The sequence below is a fragment of the Electrona antarctica genome, assembly GCF_951216825.1.
Source record: "Electrona antarctica genome assembly, chromosome: 24".
In the NCBI taxonomy this organism is placed as follows: Eukaryota; Metazoa; Chordata; class Actinopteri; order Myctophiformes; family Myctophidae; genus Electrona; species Electrona antarctica.
Window position 1 is genome coordinate 6,549,306 of NC_136803.1, and position 23,120 is coordinate 6,572,425.

Below are 23,120 nucleotides of genomic sequence, written 5' to 3' on the forward strand. Positions count from 1 at the left end.
GAGCCTATCTCCTGTTTCTGTAGTGTGAGGCAGCTTGATGTACAAGTACACCCCCTGGACATGACGCTAGTATGTCGCAGGGACTTACCCCCAATCCAACCCTTGATGCTGAGTGTCAAGCAGGGAGGCACTGGGTCCCATTTTTAGAGTCTTTGGTATGACCCGGCCGGGGATCGAACCCCGACCTCCCAGTCTCAGGACGGACACTCTAACCACAAGGCCACTGAGCTGGTTTAGGGATAACCAGAGTTGAACCCATAGACATGAAACAGGCTCTGGGGCGTGTGTCTCTCTTGGAGGCAACATGAAACAGGCTCTGGGGCATGTGTCTCTCTTGGAGGCAACATGAAACAGGCTCTGGGGCGTGTGTCTCTCTTGGAGGCAACATGAAACAGGCTCTGGGGCGTGTGTCTCTCTTGGAGGCAACATGAAACAGGCTCTGGGGCGTGTGTCTCTCTTGGAGGCAACATGAAACAGGCTCTGGGGCGTGTGTCTCTCTTGGAGGCAACATGAAACAGGCTCTGGGGCGTGTGTCTCTCTGGGGCGTGTGTCTCTCTGGGGCGTGTGTCTCTCTTGGAGCCAACATGGGGACAAGCTTTCCCCAGATTCCTTGCGAAGCATAGCGGAAGCACAAAGGGGAAGCCTGGTAGGCCAATCAGAGGCGCAACTCCCTCTTTCCCAGCGGCACTTGCTTTGACAATGTAAATGTTTGTTTCCTCATGCCAATAAAGCTCCTTTGGATTGAATTGATGAAGTCCCGGAAAAATCACGCATGTTATTGACAGGTAGTCACTTCAGCTTGACTTCCGCCTTCGCTGCTAGGAAGTTCCTATAGCTTCGCCAGGCCATGAGCCAGAGCTCCAAAATTGGAACGTTAATTATTAATTGAGTGGGCAAATCCATACCTATATTAAATTGTACACAGTAGCTTAAGTTTTCAAATAATTGGAGTAAAACTACAATAATTGCCTCTGAGATGTAGTGGAGTAGAAGTAAAAGAAGGCCTATTGGAAATTAGAAATACTTAAAGTAAAGTACAAATACCTCAAAATTGTAAAAAGTAAATGTACTTAGTTACTTTCCACCACTGCTTTCTGAGTGACCCCTTAGCGGTTTTCATTTCACAACACGGCAGAAAGCTCGGCCGCGCGTAGCTGGTGCAGACACTACACCACCGCCACGAGTCAATTAAAGAGATTACCAAAAAGCCTTTTGATTCAGGGGGAAAACACAATCGCAAGTTCAAGCCAGGATGAGCTTTCTATAGCGCTGTCTGCTCTAGCCTATATGAGCCAGGATGAGCTTTCTATAGCGCTGTCTGCTCCAGCCTATATGAGCCAGGCTGGCACAACAGGATGAGCTTTCTATAGCGCTGTCTGCTCCAGCCTATATGAGCCAGGATGAGCTTTCTATAGCGCTGTCTGCTCCAGCCTATATGAGCCAGGCTGGCACAACAGGATGAGCTTTCTATAGCGCTGTCTGCTCCAGCCTATATGAGCCAGGCTGAGCTTTCTATAGCGCTGTCTGCTCCAGCCTATATGAGCCAGGCTGAGCTTTCTATAGCGCTGTCTGCTCCAGCCTATATGAGCCAGGATGAGATTTCTATAGCGCTGTCTGCTCCAGCCTATATGAGCCAGGATGAGCTTTCTATAGCGCTGTTTGCTCCAGCCTATATGAGCCAGGCTGGGCTTTCTATAGCGCTGTCTGCTCCAGCCTATATGAGCCAGGATGAGCTTTCTATAGCGCTGTCTGCTCCAGCCTATATGAGCCAGGATGAGATTTCTATAGCGCTGTCTGCTCCAGCCTATATGAGCCAGGATGAGCTTTCTATAGCGCTGTTTGCTCCAGCCTATATGAGCCAGGATGAGCTTTCTATAGCGCTGTCTGCTCCAGCCTATATGAGCCAGGATGAGCTTTCTATAGCGCTGTCTGCTCCAGCCTATATGAGCCAGGATGAGCTTTTTATAGCGCTGTCTGCTCCAGCCTATATGAGCCAGGATGAGCTTTCTATAGCGCTGTCTGCTCCAGCCTATATGAGCCAGGATGAGCTTTCTATAGCGCTGTCTGCTCCAGCCTATATGAGCCAGGATGAGCTTTCTATAGCGCTGTCTGCTCCAGCCTATATGAGCCAGGATGAGCTTTCTATAGCGCTGTCTGCTCCAGCCTATATGAGCCAGGATGAGCTTTCTATAGCGCTGTCTGCTCCAGCCTATATGAGCCAGGATGAGCTTTCTATAGCGCTGTCTGCTCCAGCCTATATGAGCCAGGATGAGCCTTTCTATAGCGCTGTCTGCTCCAGCCTATATGAGCCAGGCTGGCACAACAATGCTGCTCACAATGCGACACATCATCAAAGCCTCTAGAGAGTCTACACTGTAGGGTTTGATGATGTCAGACTGACATATGCGTGATCATATATGGAGATGTACTGCATTGTGAACATCAGAACCACGGACAGCTCACATAGTTGGAGGTAACTGTCAGCACCATGGACAGCTCACACAGTGGTTCCTGCCATGTGATGTCACGGTGCGTGACCATTTATGGAGACTTGATGTCACGATGCGTGACCATATATGGAGACGTGGGTGACTAGATGTGATGTCAAGATGCGTGACCATAATGGAGGTGACTGACAGACTGACAGGAAATGCAAGTTTTCATAGTAAATGCGGCCTGCGGTCGCAATTATTACTTTACTTATTACTCCCTGCCAACGGGGGAGTCGCTAATTTGCATAGTGTTTGTGAGGTAGAACTTGCAGACATGCTACACTATTTTAATCACAGCAGAAGACGATGGGGGAACCGACAGACCGGCGTGGATTAATTACAAACCTTGCTGTCTCCTTTTTCCATTTCCTAGCATCTCCGTTCTCGTAATAATTATGTGCGCTGCTCGCCATAATGTTGCTCTGCGTGCGCTCCATTATGATTTGGATTGTGATAGAAGATCATGTTAAATGGAACAGGATTATACCGTGCCAAGCACCAAGTCCAACTCTCTGTCTGTGTTTACTTTTGTAAGGCTGCACTGTGACCGTTGGGACGTGGGTAGTAATCATAAAGCTTTGCAGCTTTGTAACGTGGTGGCTGCCTCTTGGCATCACTTTAGGGCAGTAGTTCTCAAACCTTTTTGTACCAAGGACCCCCAGAATTATATGTGACTAAATTTGACTGAGGGACTGCCATTGGATTTTTTTGAATTTTCGTTTTTTCATTCCATATGAAAGCAGGGAATCATAGCTTCAAATTTACATATTGGTTGTTCAGTTTGACCCACCAGTTTTGGAGATATGGCTTATAGAGTAATGTCTTGCAGAGTTGAGAAAACAGACTTGAAAGGTTCACTTCTGTGGACTCTAACATTACACCTAGCTACATGTTTAAGCATTTATTTCATTTCATTTACATGTTGATTTCAGCTCTGACACTTATTTCAGACACGCTCTAGTATGTGAAGAGTCTGCCTGTGCTATTAACTCATAAAAAAAAAAAAAGGTTTTCTCCTCTGGTGAAAAGCTGGAATTTGCACGATGGCAGTCTCTCAGTCAAATCTGGTCACATATGCATTTGGCCCAATCTGAAAGTGTTTTGTACCAGGGACCCCCAGAAGAGATGTGGCCATCAGCGATATCGCTTGGCTGCCGCGGATGTTGTGAGATTTTACTATGAAGCACCTCCATCTTTTCGTTATCCCAAAAAAAGCAGAAGAAGAAAAAGCTAATGTTAGCATTAGCTCACACGGGCTATCTTTCTCCAGAAACGTTAATATTCTAATCGCGATGCATCGTAAAATCAGAAATGAGATCTGAACCTCGGATGTCTGATCAACACCACGGACAGCGCCGTAGTTTCTGAGAAATGGCATCTAAAGATTGTGTTAAAACATAAGTATAAATGGGTGCCGTGAGCAGGTTTCGTGCGGGCGGGGGTGAGCAATGCGTTGCCTAGCAACCGGCCCAGGGCTAAAAGTAGATTATCGAAACCGTTTCATATCTATAAATGCAGCAAGTCTCTGTACGTCTGTAATCCACGTAACTCGAGAACCATTCGCCCCACCAACTTCAAATTCGACACACGCGTTCCACCCCACAGTGCCTGGTGTCGAGTCGGTCGGACCCACAGTTGTCCAGAACCGCCCCCCCCCCCCCCCCAAAAAAATAGGCCTCTGCCCGGGCTCTGGACAGGAGGCCGTTTGATTCCCCATATCTGCGGCTGCGCGTCTGTCCAACACAGCTGCTACTGATTACAGAAATCCTCCGTTTTTATTCCCATTCAAGATAACATCCAGACAGTGTATTACTCGGTTTAAACTTAATCATCACGATATGTATCTGAAAACATTATAGGGTAGAAATAAGCCACATACAGTAGCAGTAAACTGGTACAGCTGGCCGACTATCTGACTTGTAAACACAAACACTCCATGTGTCCTGCGTGTAGCATACCTACCGTCCCTAGCTACCGTCCCATCGCCTGAAGGGATGCGACACTCTGATTCGTTCAGAAACTTCAGAGCCAGCGTTTCAAGCTGAAACTTCAAAATAAAATGCCCACCGTTTCCGTTTCACTACACCTTTAACTACTTTTGCTGCAGGCCCCCCTGGAACCCCCCAAGGACCAATGCTTTAGGGGGCAAAAAGGTACCTTGATAATAATAAATGAACTGCTTAAATGTATAGTTATATTAGTTATACATGTCTTAGTCTACAGATTTCTTAACGGTTACTGGTTTAACCATTAACATTCTGGCACTATGAAATTACTCATTTTACATTGTTTCATGTAGGCATATGATTGGTCAGTTTGTGATGCCAAAAGAATAATCTGATAAGATCTCATGTTAGTACTGTGAATAAATACATTAATTCCTGCTTTTTTATTTTTACTGCATGTTTTTTTGTGACAGTGGGTCCCTGACATGAAACAGTTTGAGGACTGGTTTAGGGCGGCGCTACCGGCTCACATGATGTTTACTCCTTTGTGACTCAGAGTGTAACAGTAGACCACTAAATATATCACTAAGATGCTTTTGAGAAAGCATACATTTATGCTTCATCGGCTCAGTTTTGATTATGAAACCTTCGCTGCTGGTAAATAGCTTTTCATATTTAATATGCACATCTATTGGGGCCATTGGGGTTGGGTAGCGGCAGTGGTGGACAGTAACTAAGTACTGTACTTAAGTACAATGTTGAGGTATTTGTACTTTAATTGAATATACCAATTTCCAATAATTTTACTTCTACTCCCCTACATCTCAGAGGCAAACATTGTACTCTTACTTCACTACATTTATTTGAAAACTTTATTTTCTTTGATTATTATTACAAAACATAGGCCTACATTAAACAGTTCAGCCTTGTATACATTTCGTCCATTTGAAAATGGCCAATCTACAAGCTCACAATGTGTCGTGATGCGACGCATTGTGAGCTTGTAGATCTGCTATTTTCAAAATCTTTTTATTTTCGTTTTTATAACAGTCTGGGTGTCAAGTCACAGGTTCATAGAAAAAATTAAAATAAAATCAGATTTTAGTATCAGTGACTGAGGTAAACAAACGTAGCCTACTGTATGAATCACAGAGATCGTGGGCAGACATAATGAAAAGACTGTTATTGTGCAAAACATGCCCCTTCAAGTCCCAATTTAGTAAAGCCAAATCTGCTATTTTCAAAAGATTTTTTTATACATTTGAAAACTTGAAATGGGAACATTCTGCATAATGAGTACTTTCTACTTCTAAGTACATTTTGATGCCAATAGTTTTGTACTTTTACTCAAAGCACATTTTGAATTCTGGACTCTTACTTGTAACAGAGTACTTCTACATTACTTGTAACAGAGTACTTCTACATTGCAGTATTGAAACTTTTACTTAAGTAAAACAATTGAGTACTTAGTTATTTTCCACTACTGGGTAGCGGTCTCATCTGGCTCATGACGTGTGTCACCATCATTCTCTATTTCCTGACGGTCAACATTCACATTGAACAGGACATTCTCCATGTCCAATATAAAGCAAAGAATGTCCTGTACTATATATATAGAAACAATTCTCAACCAGTCCTTAATCACTTGAACCCTATCATCCTGATTCTGAGAAATTCTCCATGTCCAATATAAAGCAAAGAATGTCCTGTACTATAGAGAAACAATTTGGTCAACCAGTCCTTAATCACGTCTTGAACCCTATCATCCTTATTCTGAAGGGGAACATTCTGGGAACCCATCGGCAAAAAAAGGAACAACAGCACCCTCTGCTGTTTGTTTCCCACAGAATCTGTTGTTGAGAGATTACATTTGCCCGCATAAATCTGCTATTTCGGGGCTAATAGATGCCTGTGGTTCTCAAAGTGGGGTCCAGGGACCCTCATGGTTCCTTGAGGGGGGATTTCAAAAGGGACATAAAAATAAAGTTTTTGTAATTTCTTATTTTAGGTTTTCTGAGCTCAATTGTACCCAAAACACCTGAACATTTAACATTCAGTAGATTTTCTGTGGTCTGGGGTTTTCTGGCTCAAACAAGTGCTCTGATTTGCCTGTGGACTGTGAGGTAAGAGTCCACAAATCCCAAATATGACATAATAATTTGCCAGCAGATGTCACTGTTGAGAGATTTTGCTTGTTTTCATTACAGTTAAAAAGGCTTCTGAACACACGGAGAAAACCCCAGACCACAGAAAATCCACTGAATGTTCAAAGTTCAGGTTGTGTAGCTGTAATTGAGGCCATAAAACCTAAAAGAAAAACGAAAGATATATATATATATATAATATATAAAAATAAATGAAAATGTAGGAATCAAACACACTGAGTCTGTTTGATTCAGACTGTTCTCGAATACGATTGCCTGGTCCCCGCTGGCCATGACTCACATTGGCCTTGATACTTCCGCATCCGAGTACACCTCATTTAAGGGATGCGGTGAGGAACGAGACGAAGTCGAGTTCCGCAAGCATCACTGAAGTGGCATTAATCACGTTAATCCACACCCTCGAGTGTAATATTGCAATTATACAACAGTTACCCTTAAAACTAAGAAAATCGCTGAAAGAATATATTTTTTTAATGACAGATGTAGTCACTACGACCACAAATGTCCCAAGAAACTAGCTAGCCTAGCCACCGAGTTTGCTAGCGCTCTGGGAGAACAGAGCAGCTGAATTCTTTGTTTTGATTAGGTGGTGAATGGTGCTGGTTTAACCCACGGCTAGAAGGCTGTTTCAACCAATCAGATTGCTTCCTCGAAACGACCTGTGGTATAATCAACTGTATTCAATGCTTTCACAATGCATCGATCCGTATCTGAGTACACTTCAATCGGTCCCGAGACTACCTATGTGGTGCCAGGAACGGTTGGGTGATCCGCTCCGGGGAACGGTACGCAGCTTTCACACTACCACAACATCTGACAAGTGGTCCCGAGTGCGCCCCCATAGGGGGACCATAGTGTGAATCTGCCCTTAGAGTTATGGGGGGGGGGCAGTCTGTGTGTGAGAGGCAGGCTGTGTTGACAGTGAGTGCCAGAGGCATGGATGGATGGCTGACTGCATGGGCCACCAGCATGGAGAAAACAGCAATAACGTCCATGTTGGACCGCGTACTGTTTCACCCTCGGGGGGCCTAGGGGGAGATCAAAGCACCACCTGGGGACCACAAAGGTCTCTCCCCGCGCACAACAAAGGCTAATACCTCCATGTCAAAGCTTGATCGTGGAAATGTCAAATAGCTTTTCTATCGTTCTCTCTCTGGGGGCGGCACAGACACGCATAGCCGAATTGATATCGTGGACAAACTGGACATTGTTGTGATCGTGGGGGGAGAAACGTTGTCCGGTCAGGTGTCAGCTGCCAACTTTTTATTTTTATTTTTTTTGCTAACATGACAGTTCTGTCTCTTTTGTTCTTCTTGGTTTTGTGTATACTGTCGATATATCTATAGCCATATAGCCATATCTTATTTACAGATAACTACTACTACTGCAGCCAGAACACACACACACACACACACATACACACACACACACACACACACACACACACACACACACACACACACACACACACACACACACAGTCACACACACACACACAGTCACACACACACACACAGTCACACACACACACACACACACACACACACGCATGCACACACGTACGCGTGCACAGCGAGGCTTTTAGAAGGCAGGTAGCCATTATCTCAACGGGGAGTCAACGTTATGGTTATCTCTGTAGTGCTGCTGGAGCGCCGTACAGGACTTGTCCTAACCTATAATCAAGAAGGTGATACAGTATGTGCTGCAGAAGGCTCGTTGTGGGGGGAAATTAGCTGCTTGACTAAATGACTGTTTTCGCTCCAAATGCCAAGAGGCGGCCGAGGAACACGTGCATGTCTTGACCCGTGACTGTGACTGTGTTTAACCACATACATGAACCCTATAGCTGCCTTATTCTGGGCTAAGTAGTAGTAGTAGTAAGTATAGCCTTGCCGAGCCATGAGGCCCATAGGGCAGGAGCCTATCTCCTGTTTCTGTAGCATGAGGCAGCTTGATGTACAAGTACACCCCCTGGACATGACGCTAGTATGTCGCAGGGACTTACCCCCAATCCAACCCTTGATGCTGAGTGTCAACCAAGAGGAGAATTAGCAAGAGAGACCACTTTGCTTTACTTCCTGTATCTGCGTGAGGTGGGCGGTAACATTATTAGGAGACAGGAAGAATGTTGGAGTCTATTCATTTCCAATGGGAGAGTGAACGTGAACACAGCTTCTGAACCATTCCTTAACTCCATGGTCACTGCACTAAATACTGGACCCAATCATCACAAGGCACACAATATTTACAAAATATTCATAGTAAAATGGCTTCTTTTAGCGAGACAAATCAGGAGAAAATCTACTTTGTTAATGAGATTTCTTTATCCCAGTAACAAACTCTCGCGAGATTTGAGATGAGTCCGGAAGCCTCTCTCTGTCCATCTGCAATTTCACGGACAACACATAGGGGGCTCTGACCCCATATTTAAGATGATAATATGTGAATATTATAATGTGAAATGAATGGACATATTTAAAAGGATTAGAAATGATCCTTATGTGCCCAAATTAGAGCTGGCATACTTGGTCTGCATATTGAGACAGGCAGATATGTAGGCACGGTTGAGGAGGATAGATTATGTGTAGTCTGTGTGATCTAAAGGAAATTGAAAATGAAAAGCATTTAGTTTTTTATTGTCCATTCTACAACTCTATTAGGGAGAGACTTTTTAATGAATCATGAATTTATATGGTTGGAGGTTTCGAGAAACTAAAACGACTATTTCAAAAGTACACCTTGTCAGTTGTTTTCAATGTACTTTGTTAAATGACTTGTCAGTGTTGTTGTCTTCTTCTTCTATCGGGTTTCATGGCGGTTGGCAAACCTAAATGGTGCATTACCGCCACCTACTAGACTGAGTGTGGAAACAGTGTTGTTGTCAGGGGGGGGAGGGTGGGGGTCGGGGAGAAGCAAACCACGCCTACTATATTTAGGAGACCATTTGTAGGCTTTGTGTACCATTTAGCCTCTAGTGGATCCAATGAAGATGGCCCATCTTCATACATAAACCATCTTTGGTGTCAAGCAGGGAGGCACTGGGTCCCATTTTTAGAGTCTTTGTTATGACCCGGCCGGGGATTGAACCCCGACCTCTCAGTCTCAGGACGGACACTCTAACCACAAGGCCACTGAGCTGGTTATTCTGGGCTAAACATTTTAGTAAAGATAGACAAGCGAGGTGATGGACAGTGAACTTGTTAGTCTCACGTGGCCAGAGTGTTGCCGCTCGCAATTTTCAAATGCTTCCATCATACAGTCTGGAGCGACGGAAGCTCTGATCATGACGAGCAAGCGATAAAGCGGAAGTGAAACCTCCTCCCCACTTCCGTTTAGTCTTCACAGTCGCGGAAATTTATCGAAGTCATCTAAGCATATATAGCTTGCTTCTTAGCCGAAATGGAAATAAAAATAAGAAAAAATGTAATCTATATATAGCATACGGAGATTGTGGAATAGTTGCCTGGCTACGCGAGACTATGAACTTGTAGATACTATTTTCGGCATTTTGGTGTAGAGGGATAGGGGAAAAAGCCTTTAACCTTAGGGTAAATGGCGCATTTATATAGCGCCTTTATCCAAGGCGCTTTACAGAGATTGTGCATTACATTCACCCATTCACACACACATTCATACACCGATTGCGGCGGAAGCCATGCAAGGTACCAACCAGCACATCGGGAGCAATTTGGGGTTCAGTGTCTTGCCCAAGGACACTTCGACATGTAGACAGGAGCCGGGATTCGAACCGCCGACCCTTGGATCATTGGACGACCTGCTCTACCTCTTGAGCCACAGTCGCCCACAGTAGGGGACCCCAGTCAACTCACTATAGTGGCTGTAATTGGTTAAAGCTAGTTCAGGATACACACACAAAGAAAATGTGTCATTGTGAAGCCAGAATATGAGTGTGCAGATTCGATTTGCATCGTGTGATTACTGTGATATGTTAAATGTGTGTATTTTTTTTGTTTCTGTTGTCTTCGGTGTTGTAAATGGTGCTACAACATAATTAATGCCAGAGCTTGTCAGAGCTCGTCTCCAGAACCTCCCTCCTGCGCTCCGCTACCTATAGAAGGGCTCCGGTACCTCTAGAAGGCGTACCGCCATCCCAAATGCACATACAATATACAGTACTATACAATATGTCTGTATTATTTTAGTCAACTAGACTTCTTCCTGGTCATAGCTACTTCTATTTCCAGTATGATTCCAAAATAAAACATGTGTTGTTGAATGATCACATTGCAAGTACAAACAAAAAAACACCCTTATTTTGAAATGCACGCACGCTTTGAGAGGAAATGGTGGTTATGGGCCCGCGTCAAGCCTGTGTTATGACGGTCGGTGTGTAACAAGTCTCAGTCTCTTCGACTGAACATTATCATTTTATGAAGCAATAGTTGAACTGCTACTTGGAGAGTTGTATTTTAGCCGTGGCGTGGGGAGGGGACCGCATGCGTTTTGTTTTCAAAAGAAAAAATACTTGGAGTTACAAAAACAAAACAAATGGTGAGTTATGAACAGAACTGAGTGACTATGGTAAACACATGCCAACGTGAAATCACGCAAAGACATGGCTCGGAAACCAATATCTGATTGCTTTAGTCGGCCCAAATAAAAGAGTACAGATAATAACAACTTAACAAGTATAGTAGTAGCTACGTTGATGAGGTAATAGCATTGCTTTACTGTTCTGTGCCAACCAACTGCTGCTGCTAATTGTATATTAGATAGATACACTTTATTTCAGACATTGTGGGTCCATATACAAAACAAAAACAAGACGGACAACAAAAACACAGAGATATGCCTGTGTAACAGACTATTTTCACTCCATCACTATGACATCATCATCCCCATACATGGGGAAAGCCCCCATATATTGTGCCTAGGTCTCCTGACATCACTATGACATCATCCGGGATATTAAGCCCATATATGGAGATCCCTGATGTCATCAATATTAGTATATGGATATATGTCAGAACCTGTTCTGACATTCCATATGTTGATCCTCCCCCACCATCGTTCCTCTTCGATGTCTCCCTTTTGACTGATACCTGACCTGTCCATTTAAACTCTAGACGGGACTGCCCCAAAGTTATTTGTGCAGCCGTGCCTGGCAGCCGGCGAAAACTAGAGTTCTCAACAGGCCCGAAAATGAAGGCCCGGCCCTACCTGGGCCCCCATCAAACCCTGTACATTCAAGACGCTGCCCCCGTTTCCACCCTTAGATCTCCATATGGAGCTGACCTGTTCTGACATTCCATATGTTGATCTGTTCAACTGGCCGCTGGGCCAGCTGAACTGCAAATGTTAAATATGCCTACTATATTGTGTTCTTACGGCCAGCCTGGGCCACCGTGCAAACTGCTGCTGCAAATGGTATATGGCATGCCTATTGCCTACTCTATTGTGTTCGCCGCCCCGTCAGGCCGATGATTGTGTTAAATTTACGGCAAAAAGATAAAAAATAATAATAATTCTGCGTGTGCAAATCGCACGCACGCACGCACGCACGCACCGACACCTAATAATTTACAAATGAATCACTGGATACACGACAAATGTCAGTATCAACTCCTTTGGGTTGATGGAGAACCCTATTTAGATGCGTTGCAAAATGAAGCGATGCAGACAATGTAGCACATTGGATTTACTTCAGAGGGTGAATTCCTCCATGCTGACTCTCAATCATAAGGAGTTACTTCAGAGGGTGAATTCCTCCATGCTGACTCTCAATCATAAGGATTTACTTCAGAGGGTGAATTCCTCCATGCTGACTCTCAATCATAAGGATTTACTTCAGAGGGTGAATTCCTGCATGCTGACTCTCAATCATAAGGAGTTACTTCAGAGGGTGAATTCCTGCATGCTGACTCTCAATCATAAGGAGTTACTTCAGAGGGTGAATTCCTCCATGCTGACTCTCAATCATAAGGAGTTACTTCAGAGGGTGAATTCCTGCATGCTGACTCTCAATCATAAGGAGTTACTTCAGAGGGTGAATTCAGAGGGTGAATTCCTCCATGCTGACTCTCAATCATAAGGAGTTACTTCAGAGGGTGAATTCCTCCATGACTCTCAATCATAAGGAGTTACTTCAGAGGGTGAATTCCTCCATGACTCTCAATCATAAGGCCAGACATTGATTCTGTGGCTGCAGCATCACACTTGAATCTTTGTTTCTTTTTTCCCCACTGGTTCTCATTCACTCTCAGAGTCATATCACTGTGAGATGGAGGATGACTGATTTAAGCAGTCACACCTGGCCTGAGTCAAACTAGAACTGGACTCAGAGCTGGGTGTGGCTGCGCACCTGTTGTGCATGGACTTGATCAAGGCACAACAGGATAAATCAGTCATCTCCACAAACACTCAGGGGAGAAGCTCTGAGTCCAGTTCTAGTTTGACTCAGGCCAGGTGTGACTGCTTAAATCAGTCATCCTCCCTCTCACAATCACCAACATAGTTTATTTTTTTCCACTGGTTCATTCACTCTCATATCACCAACATAATGAACATAACATAAGCAATATTCTCTTTTGCATGGACGAGACGATTTGACAAAAGACTACAAAAATAATACAGTTAGTATATTGCTCCTCATGCAGTCATTAATTGCTTTGGATTGTTGCATATGCAAAGTATGCTCATACAGACTGCAGAATTATGCATGCTGGCCACTATGAAAAATGGGTGGGTGAAGTATCTATGACTGTACTGTACAATTATACCTGCAAAGAGTTATCACAGCCACGCAACAACTATAATTCCATGTCAGGATACTAGAAAACGTGTGTGTGTGTGTGTGCGTGCGTGCGTGTGCGCGTGCGTGCGTGGTGATGTGACTTCTGCAGCCGAAGGATGAATATTTTAAAGGCCTTTCTCAGGTCCAAGTTACAACAATGAAAGAGGAAAGTGGTCTTTTGAGGTAAAAAGAGAGCTAAAGCATTTCTACAGTCAGAACTATAAGGACATGGAAAATGGGACTCTGTGCCTTCTGTGTGTCATTATGTTCCGTTTCGTATAAGAACGCAGATGGCTTAACCCATTTTGACCTGAGATCAGATTCTAAAAATACATCTTCTACATCCTGACAGTTTTCTGAAAAAGCTATGTTTCTATGTCCGTCGTTCTTCGATTTTTCAAAAATAGCTGACCTACAAGCTCGTAGCGCGCCACTCGGTGGCGCGCTATGAGCTTGTAGATCTGCTATTTTTCAATAGCTAAAGCATAACATGATGCTAACACCAAAAGGGGTTCCCGCCCAAAATGGGCTAATTCGATTCCGGTTCTGACACCTCCATGTGTGACTGTTCCCTCCCTGTGAACTGATTGGTGAATGAATGGTCCCCATCTGTGGATTTATGGCCACGGCGTCTGTGAATGGAGCCTGAGTCAGCACCATGGACAGCTCTCCGTCCAAATGCTTTCCAATTATAAAGACCTTCTGACCAACACAATAAACTGGACAATATAACGTCCTTTAGTGTATGGAGCTACGAATATGCCCCGCCATGTTTGTTATTACACACTTTGGAAACAAGCTGGGATGCCAAGGTTATTAAATCACAAGGCTATATTATTGTAGGTTGTCAGTTAACCACTTATAATAACACCAATTCAGAAATGTTCAATATAGCCGATCTACAAGTTCAAAGTTCAAACACATCACATTGCTACTGGTTTGTGATCTTGTAGATCTGCTTTTTAAAATGTTAATGACGTGCACAATATATGGGTGCCATGTGTGTGTGAGCATTATGACAAGACCCTGTACGATGTAGTCACATGTGGCTATAGAACAAACGGCTGTTGCCTGCACTTCCATTCTTTGTCTGAAGTAGACTATATGGCCCAATAGTACTGCTTTAAGCATCTGGACACAACGAGGTGTGGGCCGTGAAAGGCCTACACACACACACACACACACACACACACACACACACACACACACACAGTCACACACACACACAGGCTGTAATAATGAGCAAACACATCATGGTGGAGGAAAAGAGCTTTCCGGCACATTAGGCAAGGAAAGCACCTCTCCACTTTAATGAAATGCACTCGACGTGAAGTGCTGCGGTCTTGTCGAACAACACCTGCGACGACGGACGGGCTGACACGCTGTCTGACGTACCAACGTGGCTCCAAAGTTGCATGCAATTACCCATAACAGCCTGCTGCTGCTGCTGCTGCTATATGGCTGATTGTTCCTCCTTCCTTAACACTAGTGGCCATCATCATTATTAGGATTCTTATGCGTTCTGGTAATTGGGTTATCGATATGGAGAGCGGCCCAGCCAGGGGCCTATACTATACTATACTATACTATACTATACTATAGACACACACACACACACACACGTACGGTACGTACACACACGTACGCACACACGTACACACACACACACACACACACACACACACACACACACACACACACACACACACACACACACACACACACACACACACACACACTTTCATATAGGCCTGTCAATGTCAAAGAATACAGGACGCCCTGCGTCAGCTATAGGCTGCATGCCGTGGAGGGGCTCTGAAAGCCAATAGCCGCGCGGCGTGGCTTCCTGCATGTCCACATTAGAACGGGCTCCTGCTTGCCTTGCGGGGGCCTGCATGTGAGCTGCACAATGCTGTGGAGAGAGAGATGAATGAACATGAGGCCTGTGCACCGCTGCTGCCTGGAGTCTCCTTGAATCTGTCAGTCCGTCTCCATGACGACAGGAGGAGGAGGAGGAGGAACATGAGGCATCTATCTGGCCCCAAAATCAACAGATGGAGAGAAGATCCCCCGGCTTTAAAAAAGAAAAAGGGAGAGGAGGAAGGGGGTGGAGGGGGGGGGGGGGGGGAGAGAGGGAAAAAAAGCAATTTTATTCTTACCTTGCACTGCTCCATGCACGTCCTCACCGAATACGGGTCCGTCTCGTATTTCAGAGTCATGAGCTCAAAGTCCTCGTATTTCTCCTGCGCGTGCATGTCGTAGCGCTGGTACGCTGACACGCACAGGCTGCACCTGCTCGTGTCGCCGCCGCCGCCGCCGCCGACCATTAGCACGTCCGACAGGCTGCAGTTCAAATTGTCCGGACTCGTCGAGCCGTTAAACAGATCCAGTAGCGAATAGGAGTTACAAAAGGAAAGGTACAAATCACTCATATTTACAGTCGGCGGACCCCCTCCTCCCTCTCTGTTGTTGTTGCTGTCGGAAAGGCCCTGACACAAAGTGTCGGCGTCTCCAAAAGTGAAGCAGTCTTTAGATAAACTATTATCGTGGTGGTGGTGGTGGCAAGTTTCGAGTCGCCATAAATGTTTGGTAGAATTATTTCCTATAAAAATATTCTCGTGTGGGTTAATAATTCCTCTGAGGCTGATGCTGTGTGCTAAACGGGTTTGGGGGGATGATGATGATGAGGATGATGGTGGTGGTGATGGATGGTGGTGGTGGTGGGTGCCCGCCGGCGGCGGCATGTCGCCGGCGTCGGAGGAGGAGAACTTGTCGCGGTGCTTGGCCTCGGCGCAGAACCACAGGTGATCAGAGAGGAGGATGGTGAGAAACAGGAGCGACGCCAAGGACAGTCGCCATCGCTGGGTCCTCTCCGAGTCGGTGAATGGCTTCTCGTTCTCGCGGGGCTGCTCTAGCCAGATCTGGAAGCTGCCGCGGTGGTGGGGGTCGCCGTCTTGTTGCTCGTGGTGGTGGTCGTGGTGCCAACACGTCCAAACAGCCCTGGTCATATTTTGGGAACGGCGGGCTCGTCGATCGACGCCGCCGGCCGACTCCACCGCGGGGGCTCCTTTCCTCCGGCTGGCTCCACAACAACGGTCATTGACGTGACGAGGACTCGGTCCACTCTCTGTGTTTTCCTCCTCGCGAACAGCAGGGTTGTCCTGGCGTGCCTCCTCCGCGACGATCGGCGATAATTCCCATTAAATGAATGTTGCCGGTGGTGGAGAAATCATATGCCGCAACAACACACCAGCACGGGCCGCATCATGGTGATCCTCCTCCATGGCTCCTCTCCTCCGGTGAAGAAGATGCTATAATTCTTTAGCAACATCATGTCTCGCCTCCTTTTTGCTTGTAGCGCCTCCTCTGCTATAGCCTCTTCTCTCTCTCTCTCTCGTTAGCAGCAGCTGCTCCTCTGCGTATTTCTCGCACACACACACAACACACACATACACTACACACACACACTCCACACTAGCTCGCGTGCATTTACATTTTCCAACCCGGCTCCGTTGGTCGTGGGACGAAGCTAGAGGGCCCGGACGTGTTTCAACATGGCGAGGTTCTCACGGCAGATGGCCTAGGATGTGATGTGGTGTTTTTCTTTTTTCTTTTCTTTTTTTTTATGCCCACACTGTCATCATCATCATCATCATCATCATCATCATCATCATCCTGCTCCCGGATGGATCAAGTTGCTGCCGACGCCATGTTCGCGCGCGGACGCGGAGACGCGCGGCTGCTCTGCTCTGCTGGTGTGTGTGTGTGTGTGTGTGTGTGTGTGTGTGTGTGTGTGTGTGCGCGCGCGCGCGTTCGTGTGCGTGGAGCTTGCTTGCGCCGCCGAGCGTCAGCTGTTGTAGCGCCGTGACCGCGACGGCACACACACACACACCTGATCTCTATATGAAATGATCGGAAGCCGAGGAAAGTAAAATAAGCTTTATAGAGAATAGAGATGATAGGCCTGCTAAACCTTTTCCTGTATTTTCTGTTGTATACGCCCATCTCATCTGATATTCAGATGTAATTAATTCTAGCCTATATATTATTAGGCTACTACTACTAGCCTATTATTATTATCTATTTATTTATTTTTCAAAAGAATCCATCCTCAATCAATGGTTCATGGTTGACAACTCATTTCACATTTGTAATCTTTCATCTTGTTGCTGCTGCAGGTTGAATTGAGTGACTCGATATGAGCTGTCCATTGTGCTGAAAGTAAAGTGTGTGTGTGTGTGTGTGTGTGTGTGTGTGTGTGTGTGTGTGTGTGTGTGTGTGTGTGTGTGTGTGTGTGTGTGTGTGTGTGTGCGCGCGCGCACAAAAAAAAGCTGTACATTTTATCTATTAGCTGTGACCAGGTCATAAAAGTAACTTTCTTATCAACTGGCACACAGTGTGTCTTGATAGATTCAAAAGGTCACCAGCAGCCAATTTAATTTGTAATGTGTTTTTATTATAGGGGGGGGAATTACGGTAAGGGTAAAACTTTATTTATAAAATATGCGACTTTCAAACCAGGTGTTACAGGGTATAGGCTCGATCCTGAACAATGAAAAAAATATACATAAAAACAATAACAGTAAAATGGGATCAATGAACTCATTCAGAACCTACAGACCACTCTTTCTATATTTAAAGCTATTATGCTCCCTGCCTATTTGCTTCATGCTGAAACTGAACGATAGCACTATAGGATAGCACCTATCGGACCTATCTAGTGATTTCTTAATATATATATTTTTTATCCCACAATCTGCAACCCATTTTTACCCAGTGTCAATTATCTAATGTAATCCTGGGCGCTACACTTCCTCTGCCAACCTGGGGGGGAGGGGGGGCAGCGGACTGACCTCATATCTCATGCTTCCTCCTTCTAGTAATTTCTTAAAGCTCAAGGTTCCTCATGCTCAGACAGAGTTGGGCAAAGCATGCAGCTTTCTCTGTCAGCGGCCCAACATCTTGGAATGAACTGCAGAATTCTTTCAAACTGAGCTCCCTGCCATTATTTGGCCAGCTCAAAGGAATGCTCCAAAAACATTTTAAACCGTGATTGCTCCTGTTTCAATTGAGTTATTTTTGTTTCGATTGTTTTGATTGACGGTCGTTCTGCTTAAAGTTCCCTTTATAATTTACCACGATTTTATAATGTAAGGCATCACGCCTTGTAATGTATGTACTTTGATTTGTATTGTGTTGTATTGTAACTTCGGCTACATTGAACATGAGGGCTTGCCCTTTGTACTCCTGAGTATAAATAAAGGTGATGATGATACTGATGATGATCTAGTAGGCCTTAAAGAGCACCGAAGTCTGATGTCACTTTCAGTAGAGGGCGCCAGTTGCAAATAAAAAAATACATGTGTTCATGTATTTTTTTATTTGCATTGAAATCCCCATAGGGGGGTTTTAGGTCGCTTCATATAAGAACTGTTTGAAAAATAAACCGATCATCCCGGCCTTTCTGTCAGGGGGGTGGCTGTGCGTCGTTAATGATGTCCATTCATATTTGATACAGCCAGTTTCTGGAGAAAATGGAATTAATGTGGCCGCAATAGCCTTGAAACTACATATGAAAGCAATGTCGCTGCTAATATGCCCAGCTGTCAACACATTGCGTTCCTGAGATTCCTTGTTGACGTAAGCTCAGCTGGCGGTGACTCGACTCGTACTAACCACAAACAATTAAATATCATTAAAAAAAATAAAATAAAAATGTATTAACATGTCAGTTTCTGTTGTGCGACGGGCAGCTGCAGCCACCCCGCCTACCCGGAAATGTAGTCTCTGGGTTGTTTGACTCGTTTCTAGCGCTTATTGTGTTACTCTTTGGGTATATTTGTACATTTCCACCTTCAGTCGATGCTTCATATCCATATGAGTGAAAAGGCTGGGATGATGTTTATTTTTATTATGAAGAGATCTAAAATCCCCCTATGGGGATTTCAATGCAAATAAAAAGTACACAAACCTGTGGACTGGCGCCCTCTACTGACAGTGACATCAGGACTTCGGTGCTCTATGGCCATTATTTACCAGAATGTGTATTTTTTGTGAACAATTAGTGAAAGCTTAGTAGTGATTGTTTGTTCACGTTCAGTAGCTGGGGGGTCTCCACTCTCCACTTCTCTCATCTCTTTAAAAAACAGAAAATACATTTTCAGGTGGGTTACCTACAGGTTATACAATCAGGAGAGAATACTTATATTCATCAGCTTCATTGTTTATGTTCCAGTTTAAAATTGTGTTATTTCTTTGCGTTACTTCCAATTTCCCTTGTTCATCCTGTATGCTGTATGATGTCTCTCTCTCCTGATTGGTTGAAATTGGGATCCTCCTGGGTCCTGGCCCTTTCGTGCGTTTTCTGTTTACTAAAAAGCTGGAGAGACGGGGAGAGACTCCTGTTTCTGAAGAAACACTCTAGCAATGATTATACTTTCATAATACATAGAGCTATTTAACAGAGCCTGACCAGAGCCTTTTGTGGTGGTTCTGGAGAACCGTGGGTCCGACCGACTCGATACCGGCACTGCACACCCTGTGTGGAACACATGTGTCGAATTTAAAGTCGGTGGGGCAAACGCTTCTGGAGTTACGTGCATTACAACCGTGCAGACACGCAGAGACGTGGTGCATTTATAGTAGGATGAATTAACCTCTTAAGCTTTATATCCATCCACCCATCTTCAACCGCTTATCCGTAGTCGGGTCGTGGGGGCAACAGCTCCTTCAGAGAGCTCCAGACTTCCCTCTCCAGAGCAACATTAGTAACATCCTCCTGGGGGATCCCGTGGCGTTACAAGGCCAGTGAGTCGATGTAATCCCTCCAACTGCCTTGGTCTCCTCCCAGTGGGACGTGCATCGAGGACCTCCCTAAGGAGATGCTCGAGAGGTATCCTAACCAGATGCCCGAACCACCTAAGCTCGCTCCTTTCCAGGCGAAGAAGCAGCGACTCTACTCTGAGTCTCTCCTGCGTGATTGAACTCTCATGCCAGCCACCCGTCTGCCAAAACTCATTTTGGCCGCTTGTATCCGTGACCTTATTCTTTCGCTCATGACCCACACTTCATGACCATAGGTCATAGGTCATGACCCACACTTCATGACCATAGGTGAGAGTAGGAACACTTCATGACCATAGGTGAGAGTAGGACCACTTCATGACCATAGGTGAGAGGAGGACACTTCATGACCATAGGTGAGAGGACACTTCATGACCATAGGTGAGAGTAGGAACACTTCATGACCATAGGTCATAGGTCATAGGTCATGACCCACACTTCATGACCATAGGTGAGAGTAGGAACACTTCATGACCATAGGTGAGAGTAGGAACACTTCATGACCATAGGTGAGAGTAGGAACACTTCATGACCATAGGTGAGAGTAGGAACACTTCATGACCATAGGTGAGAGTAGGACCGAACATTGACCATAGGTGAGAGTAGGACCGAACATTGCTTGGTAGACAGAGAGCTTTGCCTTCTGGCTTAAGCCCTATATATATATATATATATATATATATATATATATATATATATATATATACATACACACACACACATACATATATTGGTGTGCAGACATACATATATTGGTGTGCAGACATACATATATTGGTGTGCAGACATACATATATTGGTGTGCAGACATTGAAATTGGTATGCAGACTTTTTTATTCTTACTCTGTCTTTTGATCCGTCAACCAGCCTATGGGTAATTAGATGTGGGTGTCTTTCGGCTGTTTATTCTGTGTGTGTGTGTGTGTGTGTGTGTGTGTGTGTGCGTGTGCGTGTGCGTGTGTGTGTGTGTGTGTGTGTGTGTGTGTGTGTTACAGTCCCTCCACTCACTGACCCAGACCAGTCTAATTAGGGCATTTATCCCATTAGGAAATGGCATTTGTGCAATGCTAGCTCTCAATGACTATTTGCAAAGCTGTCGTTCTGTTGTTGGATTCTTATGACTCATTATCTGCTTCTTCTAAGTGCACGGCTGTGGATTCCTTTATCAGGGGGCGCGGTGACAACAAGACACACTGTGTGTGTCGTGTGCAGCCCGCCTGCCGCCACGCATACACAAGTCCGCTAGTTGGGTATGAACTCTTAACCCGTTCAGCTTGTAGATCTGCTATTTCTGACATAATTTAAAATCTTTGTATATATATGGTGGTCCTTACATGAAGGCGTTTGAGAATCACTGACATAGCAATGTAGGTTTTTCAGAAAACTTTTACTTTAATATAAGATTTAGGAGTCATTTGTAGAATCGGCCTCCGGTCTTAATGGGTTAAAAGCTTGATTTATACTTATTTGGTCGTGTCCTGGTGTTGCGTGTCGAAAGTTGTGAACCTGTATAGACCTGCAATCTTTTTGGAAAATAATTAGCTTGTCATTTAGCCCTAGAACACTAAACATACTGTACATTTAGTCACACCATCACTAAACACAGGTATATTTTACCCAATGAAAAATATTCCATAAAATATATTTCTCGTCAAAATATATTGAAGTAGCCGTCAGCAATACATGGCAAACAGTCAGATATACTCGAGGGGTTTCATGCCGTGCTCCAGGGCGCATACATATACTCAAGGGATTAATATGCTGCATTACTATGTGGGTGTATTCAGTGTGTGCAAGACCCACATGTCATTCGCTGATGTGGCAGTCAGCTGACCAATTGGGCGGGCTACTTAAGCTCACTAGACTGCATGCTCTTCCTGCCTTCCTTCTGCTAATGGTTCGTGGTTGTTATGTGATGTTTGCTCCCACCACCACCACCACCGGTGGGCTCTGTTATTTATGTTCCCCATGGGGCCATTGGGGTTTTTGAGTGGTGCAACCACTCCAAGGAACAGCAATGTCCGTGTCCATGTTTGTGTGACTCATGGGGCGCTGTTGTGCCAGAGATAGTATTGCACTGTTTTTGAGTGGTGCAACCACTCCAACGGACAGCAATGTCCGTGTTCACCTAACTATGTGACCACTATGTCACTATGAGCACGAGTACCAATGACTACCAAAAGTGTGGGGGGGGGGAGTTGCACCACTCAGTTCACACGGGTGTGATTTTATTGTATATCTATCTCCCTGCTCTTAATGTTTAATGATAGTGTTTGATTGTGCTGAGCAGGGAGAAAAATGTAGCAGAGCCGAAAGCCAATACAAGTATATGCATACTTGTATTCTCATTCTATAATAAATATTGGTCAAAGTAAAGTATGTTCACTTCTCAAAGAAAGTAAAACCAAAACATTGACCATCAAGGGGAAAGCTACATAATATAATATGGAGTCGTTATCAACGGGTACCTCATCGCTTTTTATTGAAATGTGTTTATTGCACAATTATGCTCAACAGGTTTGCACAAACCACATATGCGACCATGTGTTCCAAACACATCCTGAACTAGAGGCTACCCCATACATACCCTAAAGTAGCACCTAGTAGTGCTGCAACTAGAGGCAATAATGCAGGTTAAGACAATGCTATACCCACATGCCCTAACTAAAGGTAATGGTAATGTAGATTAACCCATTTTGACCCGAGATCAGATTCTAAAAATGTCTTCTACATCCTGACAGTTTTCTGAAAAAGCTATGTTTCTATGTCAGTCGATCTTCGATTTTTAAAAAATAGCAGACCTACAAGCTCGTAGCGCACCACTCGGTGGCGCGCTATGAGCTTGTAGATCTGCTATGTTTCAATAGCTAAAGCATAACATAATGCTAACACCAAGAATGGGTTAAGACAATGACAAAGC

At 44.7% G+C, this 23,120-nt stretch overlaps 1 protein-coding gene across 1 annotated transcript in view; it reads right to left on the minus strand.

Moving 5' to 3' along the window:
* Window positions 1-16,691, minus strand: part of LOC306917196 (NALCN channel auxiliary factor 1-like) — a gene marked incomplete at both ends in the record, with an annotated part of 78,162 nt that extends 61,471 nt beyond the window's left edge. Inside the window, 2 exons of the mRNA XM_079495329.1 lie at window positions 15,517-16,527; window positions 16,608-16,691. Of these exons, the coding sequence (XP_079351455.1) occupies window positions 15,517-16,527; window positions 16,608-16,691 (1,095 nt within the window). The remainder of the gene's footprint in view (window positions 1-15,516; window positions 16,528-16,607) is intronic.
* Between the last annotated feature and the right edge of the window lie 6,429 nt (window positions 16,692-23,120).